Genomic DNA, 12,738 nt, shown 5'->3' with positions numbered 1-12,738 from the left:
TTCTTCCAAACATAATCCTCCTTCTGACCAAAGAACAAGTCTTCACACATGAATTAGCAGAGTAGACACCAGTTCCGTTTCCTTTCAAATCAGACCATCGATTGCCTCTTTAGACAGACAAAAATAGAAATTATAGCCATCAGGTTAGCCCACTGTTCAAATTCCCAATCGGCTAAGCTTCTCCTCAACTGAATATTCCAGATCCATCCCAAAGAACTGAATCGCCAAATTCAATCAGTTTTCCAAATGGTTGTAGAGATTGCGAACAGCCTCGGAAAAGAAACCTTAAGAGGGCAGTCCATTGCCCATTTGTCCTGCCAAAACTGAATAAATTGACCATTCCCAACTCCTAGTCTGAACATGCTGCGGAAATAACAACCAAAAGAGTCTTCTTTAAAATAAGAATTCACCACCGAGCTCCAAATCCAAGAAGCTTGAGCTGGGATTTTGCTATTGAACAATAAAGAAAAGGATCAATATTGTATTTTGAACATATCATTCTCCTCCAAACAGCATCCTTGTCATTAGCAAATCTCCAAGACCATTTCCCCAGGCTCTGTTCATATTGCTAATATTTAACACCCTCTAAACCACCAGCCTCCTTTGGCTTGCACACGTTAAGCCAACTAACCCAATGAATCTTATTTTTCTCCGCTCCACCTCCCCATAACTTAGACATGATTGAGTTTGAGTTTAGAAGTGGATGATGGAATTTGAAATATAGACAAGTAGTAAGTAGGAAGAGAACAGAGAACCGATTTAATCAAAACTAATCTCCCTGCCAAGGAAAGGGTGGCAGCTTTCCAACATGCTAGTTTGTTGTTAAATTTTGAAACAACCGGATCCCAAAGAGAGGTTGAATTCAGTGTTGCACCAAGCGGCAGACCTAGATAATCAGAAGGAAATTTCCCACTGCACAGCCAATAGACGACGCCCACTCCTCCACCTCCTCTGTAGCCGTATTAACACCAATAACTTGCTTTTCTTAAGATTCAACTGCAGCCAGACATAACTTCAAACACTCTTAAGACCCTTTTTACATTTGAAATCTCCATTTCGAAGCCCCACAGAAAATAATTAGGTCGTCGCAATTGCAGATGAGATAAGTTGAAAGCAGTCTCATTCCTCCCAATATGCAAACCAGAAAACAATCCATCAGAGACAGCCTTTAAGAGCAAGACATTTAGGAGTTCCCCAACTAAGTTAAAAGCAAGGCGAAAGAGAACAGCCCTGGCGGAGCCCCTTGCCATAGGAAATTCCTGAGAAGGTACCCCATTTATCAAATGAAATAGAGCAGTAGTAACACATGTTTTATCCAACTTCTCCATTTAGAACCGAAACCCATTTTCTCCATAACCTTAAAAAGAATAGACCAATCCACAGTGTCGTATGCCCGTCTAAAATCCACTTTAAACACACATCCTTGAGTCCCTTTTTCCTCCAAAAATCAATCCCTATTGCTATAAGAGACAATCCAGAATTTGACGACTGGAATGAAAGCAAACTGCATAGGGATATTACATCAGAAATGCAATTCCTAATCTCCTCGAAAGACATTTTGAGAGGATCTTGTACAAACCTCCTACAAGGCTTATAGGTCTATAGTCATCTAATCCACCAATATTGGCCACCTTGGGGATAAGAGTAATGAAAGTATGATTTACTCATGTTCCCAATCTTTCCCTAAAAAAGTTATGAAAGAATTTCAGAATATCAACCTTAAGAACAACCCAAAATTTCTTGAAGAAGCCCATATTAAAACATCCGGGCCGGGAGCTTTGTTGCTATCACATGATTGTAGAGTCTCCCATTTTCTTCCTCCGTGAATTCTTTTTCAGAATATTACTTTGCTCCACTGAAATTTTGAAAAATTCATCTTCATATCTTCTACTTCCAAAGTAGAACTAGAGTTGTAAATTCCAAAAAAATGATCTTTGACACAAGCTTTGATGACAGATGGATCTTGAGTTATCTCTCCATTGACATTCAAAGCATTCATGGAATTCCTCTTTCTCCTAATCAACGCACAAGTATGAAAAAATCTTGTATTGCGGTCCCCTTCTTCCACCCATCTAGCTCTCGATTTTTGAAACTATATTTGTTCTTCAATCTTATACAACCTCCATAATTCTGATCTCATATTTTCAAATCTGATCCTCTGTCCCAAACATATGTACCTTGCCTCTGCTGCAAGTTCACCTCTTCCAAGTGAATCCTCTTTTCTAAATCTGTAATCTCTACAGAAGGAAAATGGTCTCTCTTCCCCGCCCATTGTTTGATCGTTTAGTAGATTTCAGGATAGATAGAATTCCTGCTTTCCTCTGATCAGACTTGCATTCTTTAACGTAGACTCACTAAATTCTGGAAACCGTCCTCTTCCATCAAATAATTAAAGAGTTGAAAGGTTTCTTCCCCCAACTGACCCCCTCATTCTCCAAAAAAACAGCATTATGATCTACACTGACCTTGGCAACAAGTATTGTGTAAACATCAGGAAATGCTTCTAGGAAATGAACATCAACGAGGAACCTGTCCAGTCTAACATAGGTGGGTAATCCTGGTTGTTACACCAAGTGAATCTGCCCCCATGTAAAGGTAAATCAATTAACCCTGTATGTTGCATAAATTGGTTGAAAATTCTTATGAACTTCTGTTTGGAGCTCTCCCACCTTCTTTCTTCAGAAAGATGCACATTAAAATCACCTCCCACACATAAAGGGTATTCAGTCCACAAATAAAAACAACTAACTCTTCAAAGAAGCTTGCTTTCTCTTCTTCAATACTAGGCCCATAAACATTAATAAAACCACACCTAAACTGTGAAGTTCGAAACTTTCCAAAAACTGCAATAAACCTTCTGTTTATAATAAGTTGTCAACTTCAAAAGAGCACTCATCCCAGCAACTCAATAGCCCTCCAGAAGAACCCACATGCTGGAGATTCGCAAAACCTTGAAGAGTATTCAAACCACTTCTCCTTAGAAATTGTCTCTGAACCTTCTCCACTTTTGTTTCTTGCAATAGAAGAAGAATAGGACGTCTCTTTAAAACTAGATTTTGAACAGCTCTGTGTTTTCCTTCCTTCCCAAACCCCTAACGTTCCACGTAATAATGGCTAATTGAAATTTCATCATGATTCAAATAAGTATTAGAAAACCCAATAAACACCGAAAATCAAACCAGCCTCAATCCTCCTCCCAACTTTATGATTTTCTCCAAAAAGCTGATTTCCCACCCTTGAAAGACACCCAATCTATTACTGATTTCCCAAGTAGCTATAGCTTCCTCCAAAAGAATAACAAAATCGAAGAAGAAACTGTTTCAATGCTAACTTGATCCAATGCCAATCTGGTCAACAATCTTTTGGCTCTTCTATTAAAGGACTTAGAGTTGAAGGAATAACTATCTCCTTCTAAGTGCCACCCTCCCACATACTATCCAAACTGCTGCACAACCTGTCTCTCCAAGTAGACCCCATACAGCCTTCCAAATTAGGTTCTGCAACGCACTGACCGGCAGAACTGAATTAGGATCCAAAATCTTCCCATTTAGCCTCTCTAGAGATTCCTTTTCTCGAGGAACAACAATTCATCTTTCTCTAACAATGTCTTCTCTCCCTGGATCTCTTGTAGACACTTTTGAAGCTAATACTTCTCTTTTCCAACGGTTCACTCTTTGTAGTCAATGGAGAGTTGGATCGATCAAGCGTTCTTCCCCTGGAAATCTTACTTCCAGAACATAAAATGTAGTCAATCGACTTTTCCTCTAAATTTGATTCCAATCCTCTAGAACATTTCTCAAACTAGAAAGTGGCAGACCTCCATTTTTATCTTCCTTGAGTTTGCAGATTCAACCAGAAACTGCTTCTGGTCCCATTTTCCCAAATTTATCCGCTTAACACCAGGCCCAGCTGGAATAATTTTTAGAGGTGGAGACCAAGTTGCCCATTATCTAATGATTGGGCTATAGACCCATCAGCCGAAAAATTTGAAATCTACATCCCAAACCCGCGTATTCACCAAATTGTTAGTCCCAAGATCCTGACACGCTGTCAGCACACTTAATGCCTTTCCAACTTTGTTAAACGTTGGGAGTTGAATTTCCTCACCAACTCCAACCAAACCCGTGTTAGCTCCTTGGTCAAACCAAATATCTACCTTTTGTCTGCTGTTTTCTTCGAACGTTTCAGCACTTTCCATGCTATCTGACAGACTACTGTCAACCTGTCTCTAGAAAATTCCTCACCAATTGTCTATCGTCAGAACCTCCCACCGGCGACTTGTTAAAGGAAACGGAAGAATACTCAAGCACCGAACCCAGCTTTAATCTTAACTTTGAACGATCTTCCATAGGATCCCAATAGTTATCTCTCAGGGACGTCATAAGGGCTGGCCACCCTAACCAAATCTCTTCACCATCGATAGGTCTGCTCTGATAACTGTATCTTCATGAATCTCTTCCACCAATCCCCACTTTCCTGCTACCCGTTCCAAAAAGGAATTTTGCAACATAACATGGAACCCCAAACAGATGTACGAGGCAAAAGCCATTGGAACACCATCATCGTTCAATAAAAGTGCCAACCTATCAAACCAGAAAAATAACTCATCCTTTTTCTAGCCATGCATCCATCATTTCTTCAGTCGACTTAAATGTAATACACGAATTCCAGACATAACCCCATCTGGAGATCTGGACATCAAAACCTTTTAACTAAGGCCTTCTGGACTAATTCGAACTCAAAAGAATGTTTGATGATCCCCGTTAATGATCTCTTCACCCAACTGGAGCTCTCAGACGGAATATGCATTTCCCAACTATTTTTTATACCTTTCCTCCTGTTGAAACCATCGATCGACCAATCCCTATGGTCCGATGCATTTTCTTCAATCTATCAGACAGTAAGGCCTCCTTGTAAGATCTTGTATCCCTTACACTCCTGTTAATAACACCTTTCTCTTGAACCTTGAAAGATCTTCTGTGTTCGACCTTGAAGGCATCACCAAAGAAGTGTTCTTCCCGACTGACCTCACCCTAGCATCCTTGTATCTGCAGTACCCACTGAAATCCTCCAACCATCAATCATCGAACCATTCAGTTTGGCTATCGCCCTTCTTAGACTTTCCTCATTGCCAAAATGCACAAAAGCAAAAGTGAGAATTTGTATTTCGGATTCCTTGTTTCTCTGGGAATGAACACTCTGACTACCGGACCGTGAGATGAAAACAACCCCTTAACTCTCGTCGAGACACTCTTTTACTAAGATGATCAACGAACGCCGTCCAAACATTCTCTGAAGAAAATTCCCCTCTCAATTTTACTCTCTCAACGTCACTATCTCTCTCCATTATCTCTCAGTTTGATGCTGAAATCAAGAAGATGAAAGTCAAGAACTGCTATTTCCCTCTCTTTGTATCTCCAGGCGTTTTGCAGAAGGAGAAGGATCACATAGAGGGTTTTGCTCCTCTCGCCATCCTTAATGCCGTCCTCATCATCAACCCAAAAAAGATGAGAACAAGTGTAAACAGCTCTGCACTGATCAGGCTTCTTCAATAGCCGAACCTGTTTCTCTGTTGAATCATCAATTATTCAAAATAACTTATAGAATATGCATCAATAAGGGACTTTTGAAATTTTAAACAGGATGATTTTAATGGCTCGTTATTTTGTGATTGCATGCAAGTTCAACTTATAGAGCTAATACTGCAAATCTTTGCTCTTGGTGTTTTCGAGTTTTCTATTGTGCTTATATTTTGAACAATTTTAAACAGGTACATTCAATGATATGGATCATCACCAAGTAGCAGCCCTTGCAAGTTGTTTCATTCCAGTAGATAAATCAAGTGAACAAATACAGTGAGGACAGAGATTGCTAAACCATTACAGCAGCTCCAAGAAAGTGCAAGAAAAATAGCCGAGGTTTTTAACCTGTCAAGTTCTCTCGTTCATATGCATTATTTACTTACCATGAATAAGATAATTCAACTTGCTGGTTTCAGATACAACATGAATGCAAATGGATGTAAACATCGACGAGTATGTAGAATCAACAGTGAGACCATTCTTGATGGACGTGATTTATTGTTGGTCAAAGGTTAGTACTTCTGCTAGGAAAAGGTTGCCTTGTGTTCAACATATGCATCTGGCTTCATTTTGAACTTATATTTGGAAATATATTTCCTCTCTGGTTGCCTATATACTCATTCTCTAATGTATTTTTATGCGACTTTTTTGTTTTGCCATTAGTACTATTCAGATGTATTGTATTCTAGGTGTCTGCTCTGTTTGGGCCTATTATCCTTTTCAATTCTTTCTTTATTGATTTTTGGCTTTACTCGTTTTTTGATTGTTTTCTTCAGGGTGCAACTTTTGCAGAGGTAATTCAGATGACTGATATATTTGAGGGTAGCATTATTAGGAGTGCTAGAAGGCTTGATGAGTTTCTAAACCAGGTATGTTAATTAGAAAAGTTATTTTCACTCCTCCTTCCGGTATTTATTGTGACTGAATGCCTTTCTGCTTTTGTTTGCCTTTTTTCGCTGTTAGGACTTTTGGAAACACAGATTTGGGTTTATTGAACTTTATTTTTTTATTTTCTAGTGTTCAACTGTTTTCCAATATTGAACTGTGTGGTAAACATTGTAATCTTATTGCCTTGGTTTTGTTTGCGTGAATTTCAACTTTATTTTATTTGGATGCAAGATTACAATTTAAAAGGAAGGGTTATAGACCATTATTCTATCGAGTCAAGTCATCTAACCTTGTTCCGACCATTAATAAATTTGGTAGTTGGGGGGTGGAACTTGCTTCAAAAGCATGTTTCATGCTCAGTGTTGATATAATCGTGTTGTGTTTGTGTCAACCCCATTTGATGTTTGTTATGCCACTATCTCGAGGATACCCTTATAACTTGTGAACTTGAATTGCCAGCCCTGGGCATGGGTTCTCATCTTAAAGAATTAAAATCCCTCTTAATCTAATGATACCTATAGTATAGATTCTCTGGTGGGAGGGCATGCCAATACAGGCTTTCCAAGCTATGATTAACTCAAATTTGAAGAGAGATGTGTTGAAACTTTTATGTATCGTGTACCCAGCTCCGTACCGCTGCTCAAGCTGTCGGAGAAGCTGATTTGGAGAAGAAGTTTGCTGCGGCAAGTGAAGCCTACGCCGAGGTATCATGTTTGCCAACTCCCTTATCTGTAGATGTGTTTTTTACTATGCAATGGACATAAAGCTTTGTATGGTCTAATGATATAAGCTGACCACCATAGATTTTATCCTCTTCTTCTTCTCAACTTTTACCCAGCATTTTTTCCATTCCATCCCGTTTTAGTTTCTATGGGACTGTACCTCTAATTTGCTTATTTCATCTGATTTGTAATAATGCACCAACTTAGTAGCTTTAGATGATTTTTTTTTTTAACATTGCTGGAGGCATCTTTATTACATTGGTTGAATGAGCTCCGGTGAGAATAGGGATGGGCACAGGGTGGGTCGGCTTTTTGGCTGTCCTGCCCAACCTACCCGACGTTTGACGTTGTTCCCCCCCCCCCCCCAACCTGGCCACTGCTCGACTCAACCTGAACATTTCCCCCCATTTTTATCTGGCAAGATAGGAAGATAATTAATATACATACAGGGGTTTTATAATAAAATTCCCAAGTATATAAGGGTGTTATAGTAATTATTTGGACAGGGTTGTTTTATTTTACTCTAACTCGATTGTGCACTCGAATGCCATAAATCTCATCTGATCTTACATCAATTCAATTTATTTTTGGGTGGTGTTGAAATGATTCTAATCGATCTAGAGAATATTATGATTATGCCGTATTTTCAAAGGGCTTAATCGTCGAGAATTGGTTTATTCATAGTTTTCTAAAAATATGATATTTTAAGAATATTTTTATATAATAAAAATGATAAAATAATAAAAAATAGACATCAGTTGTTTTTCAACTCGTAAACAGCTAAAACGAACCGAATATAATTAAGTAAACGGAATTTAATAAAATGAACTGCAAAAGGATTAAAGAAAATCGGTATACTATTTTTCCAAATAAGTTGTGAGAAGGAATGTTGAACTTAATTGGCTGCTGTTTTCATGGATTATTGGACAATGACCAATTTCGTTAAACATATTCATCTATCAACCGAAAACGTTACTCAAAAATTCAGCGACATTTTGGGAGTTAATTAGTAAACGTTTGGGACATTTAGATTTTTTTTAGAACATTTTAAATTTGAATATTTTGAACTTTAAACATTTTAGTTTGAAACTTTCAATGTCCGATAATTATAAGAATTCAAATTATATCTAAAGTTGAATAACTTAAACTTCTAATAGATAACAAAACTCTATTTAACATTTTTTTTATCCACAAGATTCAAACTTGATATTAAAAGGATGCTATACTCACTATTCAACCTGTAATATCTGTATTCTTACATTTTTCGATTATCTATGTTTCTTTTTTGTGGAGGTGATTTTGGGTTTTCTGTGAGGTTTATTGGATAAAACCCTAATTGGTGTTCACTTTTGCTCTTCGTTGTTGTTGCTTCTTTTATTTTACATCGTCCCCAAAACTCAACAGATCACAAATTGGTTGGTGTTATTTCTCTGAATCTGGTGGCTAGTTAGCCATTCGCATGATTTCCCGAAAGATATACTGTGCTTTTGTCTTTGTTTGTGTGAATGGTAGTAGCCAGTAGGCTCACCTAAATCATTGTCTTGAATGTAAAACCGGGCTATTCTCTTTCACGGTTTCACTTACTGGCCGTCAACAACATCTCTCATTATTTTTCCCTTCTCAAGTTGTCAAATTTATTCAATAATTCCGATGAATAAATAAAGTTTGCATCTTGTTTTCTTTCTGGGGTTTCAGGATTCTTCTTCTAGGTTGTATGGTGCACCATCTTTGTTTTATTATTTTTTAATATTGGCTTTTGCAGTTTCAATTTCTAAAAAGGAGGGTGAAGATTGAATGAGATGAAGGGGATAAAAATTTGTTCTTTTATTTACTTTTACATATATTCTAGACGCAGTTATCATGCTCCCTCCCACCACTTATTTACTGCGATCGACCCTGCTTGATGGAAGTAGACAATAATAGTTATAATGTTCTGTCCTTTGCTGGTTCGAACTTGGTTTTTAGTGATTACAGTCACATTATCGCAAGTTTAATATTTTTTTTTTCACCTAAAAGATATTGCATCTACATTTAAGGTAAATACAACAGACATTGTGAACCTCGTGGATTTTGTATGGAATTTTTTTGGTTAAAAGCGTGAGCCTTGTACTGTTTTTTTATTCAAAGCCATGGTTAATCGAGGTCTTTTGGATTGGATTGGATTGGATTGGATTGATTTGATTAATTAATTAATTAATTAATACTTTGTAGCAGTGAAATTGACAAAACTCACGCAATAATGTATTGAAAAAAAATAATTCACAAGATATTGCTCTCGAACAATTAATTGTCGAAATGGGACGATTGCTACAGTAATTGTGTTGGTCGCCAGGTGGTCCAAACGACCTATTTAGGTCGCCATGTAGGCTGTGCGCCATTGTTGGTCGCCATGTAGGCTATGCGCCATTGTTGGTCGCCACGAAGGCTATGCGCCATTGTTGGTCGCCATGAAAGCCATGCGGCATTCTATCAAAAGTATATTGCTTAGTCCAAAGCGAGCTGTGCAGGGGACGTTTGCATGGCACATGCACGTCCCCAATAGGTCGCCATGCATTCCCCAACACCCCTACAAGGTCGCCAAGTACTCCCAGCGACCTACAAGGTCGCCATGCACTCCCAGCGACCTTGTAGGTCGCCAAGCAATCCCGGCGACCTTGTAGGTCGCCAAGCAATCCCGGCGACCAAGCCTCGACTTATGCATGAGTTGCATCCATAGCTGGCTCCCTCGTGCATGGGTTGCATCCATAGCTGGGAGATTCCTGCATCCAGGGAGATTGTAGCCAAGCTTTAACTCTCTGTTCCCTCATGCATGCGTTGCATCCATAGCTGGGAGATTCCTGTATCCATAAGCGTTAATTTAGCTGCTAAATGTAGCAAATATTGCTGTTGAATTGTAGCCTTTCAACGCTCAATAGTTACACGATTCAATGCTCAATATTATTTGCTTCAACAATCAAATTTAATGACGCTCTCCAACGCTCATTTTCTTTATATAGAGGATATGGAGGTTTAGGGTTTAGGGTAAAAGTAGAAGCAGCACATATAGAAACTTTATCGAGAGAAAGAAAAGGAAGAAGAAGAAAAGAAGATAAAGGCTCAAACATTTTTTTGAGGTAAGTTTTTATTGTTTAATTTAGTTTATTATATGAAATTATTAGTTTGTTAGCTTAGGGTTTAGGGTAAAACTAAAATTAGTTAATTAGTTTGTTAGTTTAAGTTATATTATATTAGTTTGTTAGTTTAAGTTATATTATATAAAAAATTCGTTAATTAGTTTCTTAGTTTAAGTTATTAAATATAAAAAATTAATTAATTTGTTAGTATCTTTAAACGTATATTAGGTTGTTTGTTGAAGTTATATTATAAAAAATTAATTAGTGCTTAATTAGTTGTTAGAAAGGAAAGGAAGAAGACACAAATACGCGGGTAATTTATTATTTTTTGTTGTCCATTTTTAGTTGTCGTGTATGTGTAAATTAGTTAGTTAGTAAGTTTATATTAGATAATTTGTGCGAAATAATTTCTGTTTAAAAAAATATTGTGTTTAAAAACATTTAGTGTTGTTTTAAAAATATTTTGTTTAATTTATATTATATGTGTAATTAGTAAAGAGTAAAAATTAATTGAATGAAATAATCCGGTCAACGCATTATCTCACGAAATAATTCTTTCGAGAACATTATCTCGACAGTTTGCCTAACAAATTTGTTTGATATTTTTAAGAAATAAAAATATTATCAAACTAATCATTATTATTAGTAATAATTACTAAATGATTAGTATCAAATATAAATCATTAAATATTTATAATAAATAATTATTAGTAATCATGACTAAATCATATTATTATTAAATCATCAAATATCAAATCATTAGATTAATAATAATTATTAAATCATTATTAGTAATATTAGTAATCAATCAATCAAATTAAATAAAATTTTTTATTTGATCATTAATATAATAGTATATTATATTATATTTTATGATTTAATGATTTATGAAATTATCTTATCTAATTTTTTAATCTAAATTAATTTATTTTTTATTTGTAGAGAAAATGAGCAACAACTTTTTCACGATTCTCCATTATAATGGACATATTATGGAAAATGAGGTCGGAGTAGTTTTTCAGTCTGAAAAAACAATAAATATGATGTTCAAAAAGACATCACATTTATAGAAATGAAGCATAAGATAGAAAGAAAAATTCGAGCTGCAGTTGATGGTTTGATGTATAGGTTTATGATATGCCCTAACCCAGTCAGATATGCTGCAGTTCCACTTGAAGAAGATGATGATATTAGAACCATGGTTGGATTACATGAGTCAACCAATATAGCAGTTATTGAGTTATTTGTTGATGTACGTAACATATGTGATGTTCCTGGGTCATCAAGAGGTGTGGCTCAAAATCCATCTGAAATGGCTTTATATAGTCAGTTTGAGGAGCCGACATACAAGTTCCCGAACAGTTTTATGGCACTATTGGAAAGTGTAAATGAAGTCGGGGGGACATCTGCAGCAGCAGAGTATGAGGCGAGAAACATACCGGAATTGGTTGTTGATATTGACGCTGAAAATCGATGGGGAGAAATTCATGATGATTCAAGCGAAGATGAAGAAACCGAAGAACCCGTTTTGGGCGGCGACGAAAATATTTTTGGTGGAGGTGCAATTGATGAAGTTCCGACACCGTATGAAGCTACTCCTCACATATACGAGATAGACTATGATGCGATAAGGGCATCTGAATTCCCAGACATGCCATATTTACCTCCATACCAAATGACTGAATCATTCGATAATTCTGGTGAATTTTCAGTTGGGGTGCAATTCAGAGGAAAAAATGAAGCTACCCTGGCGATTAAAGAGTACTGCATAAAATGCCATGTTGATATCCATGTTGCAGAGTCCAACCAGAAAACCCATACACGAAGTGTGTAAAATATGGCCTAGAGTGCAAGTGGAAGATCAGAGTGTCGAAAAATCAAAGGCACGATGTTGGGTCATCACGAGGTACAATGGTCCGCACACATGTTTGCGAAACTTCATCGAACAAGACCACCGACTATTGGACTCCGATGTAATATGTGAATACGTGAAGGCGATGGTTTGAAAAGGATCAAAGGATATCTTGTTCAGTGTTAGCTGCATCTATTCGAAGCCAATTTGGATATCAAGTAAAATATGGCAAGGTGTGGAATGCGAAGATGAAGGTAATGAAGCTGACGTATAGAGATTGGGATACATCGTACAATGAGCTACCACATTTGCTACAAGCAATGAAGCGATTTATCCCATGAACCATAGTGAAGTATCAAACCATGCCCGCATATGACGAAGAAGGTCAACTTCTTCCAGGGAAGAAAATATTTCATAGACTATTTTGGGCATTCAAGGCATGTATTGAAGGATTTCCATTTTGCAAACGTATGATCCAAGTAGATGGTACGTGGCTGTATGGTCAATATAGGCATGTACTTTCGATGGCAGTTGCTCAAGATGGTGAGCGAAATATCTTTCCAATTGCATTCGCCATTGTT

The 12,738-nt window shown here is 37.1% G+C and overlaps 1 protein-coding gene across 1 annotated transcript; it reads left to right on the top strand.

Moving 5' to 3' along the window:
- Window positions 1-5,751: 5,751 nt before the first annotated feature.
- Window positions 5,752-7,421, top strand: LOC120181855 (DExH-box ATP-dependent RNA helicase DExH10-like). The gene is made up of 4 exons (XM_039186901.1): window positions 5,752-5,918; window positions 5,999-6,093; window positions 6,359-6,451; window positions 7,097-7,421. The coding sequence occupies exons 2-4, from the start codon at window positions 6,010-6,012 to the stop codon at window positions 7,232-7,234; spliced, it is 315 nt and encodes a 104-aa protein (XP_039042832.1). The 5' UTR covers window positions 5,752-5,918; window positions 5,999-6,009; the 3' UTR covers window positions 7,235-7,421.
- The last annotated feature ends 5,317 nt before the right edge of the window (window positions 7,422-12,738 follow it).

The sequence above is a fragment of the Hibiscus syriacus genome, unplaced genomic scaffold (assembly GCF_006381635.1).
Source record: "Hibiscus syriacus cultivar Baekdansim isolate YM2019G1 unplaced genomic scaffold, ASM638163v2 tig00112540_pilon, whole genome shotgun sequence".
NCBI lineage: Eukaryota > Viridiplantae > Streptophyta > Magnoliopsida > Malvales > Malvaceae > Hibiscus > Hibiscus syriacus.
The sequence above is the reverse complement of the archived record's forward strand: the minus strand, read 5'-3'. Positions and strand labels throughout refer to the sequence as shown.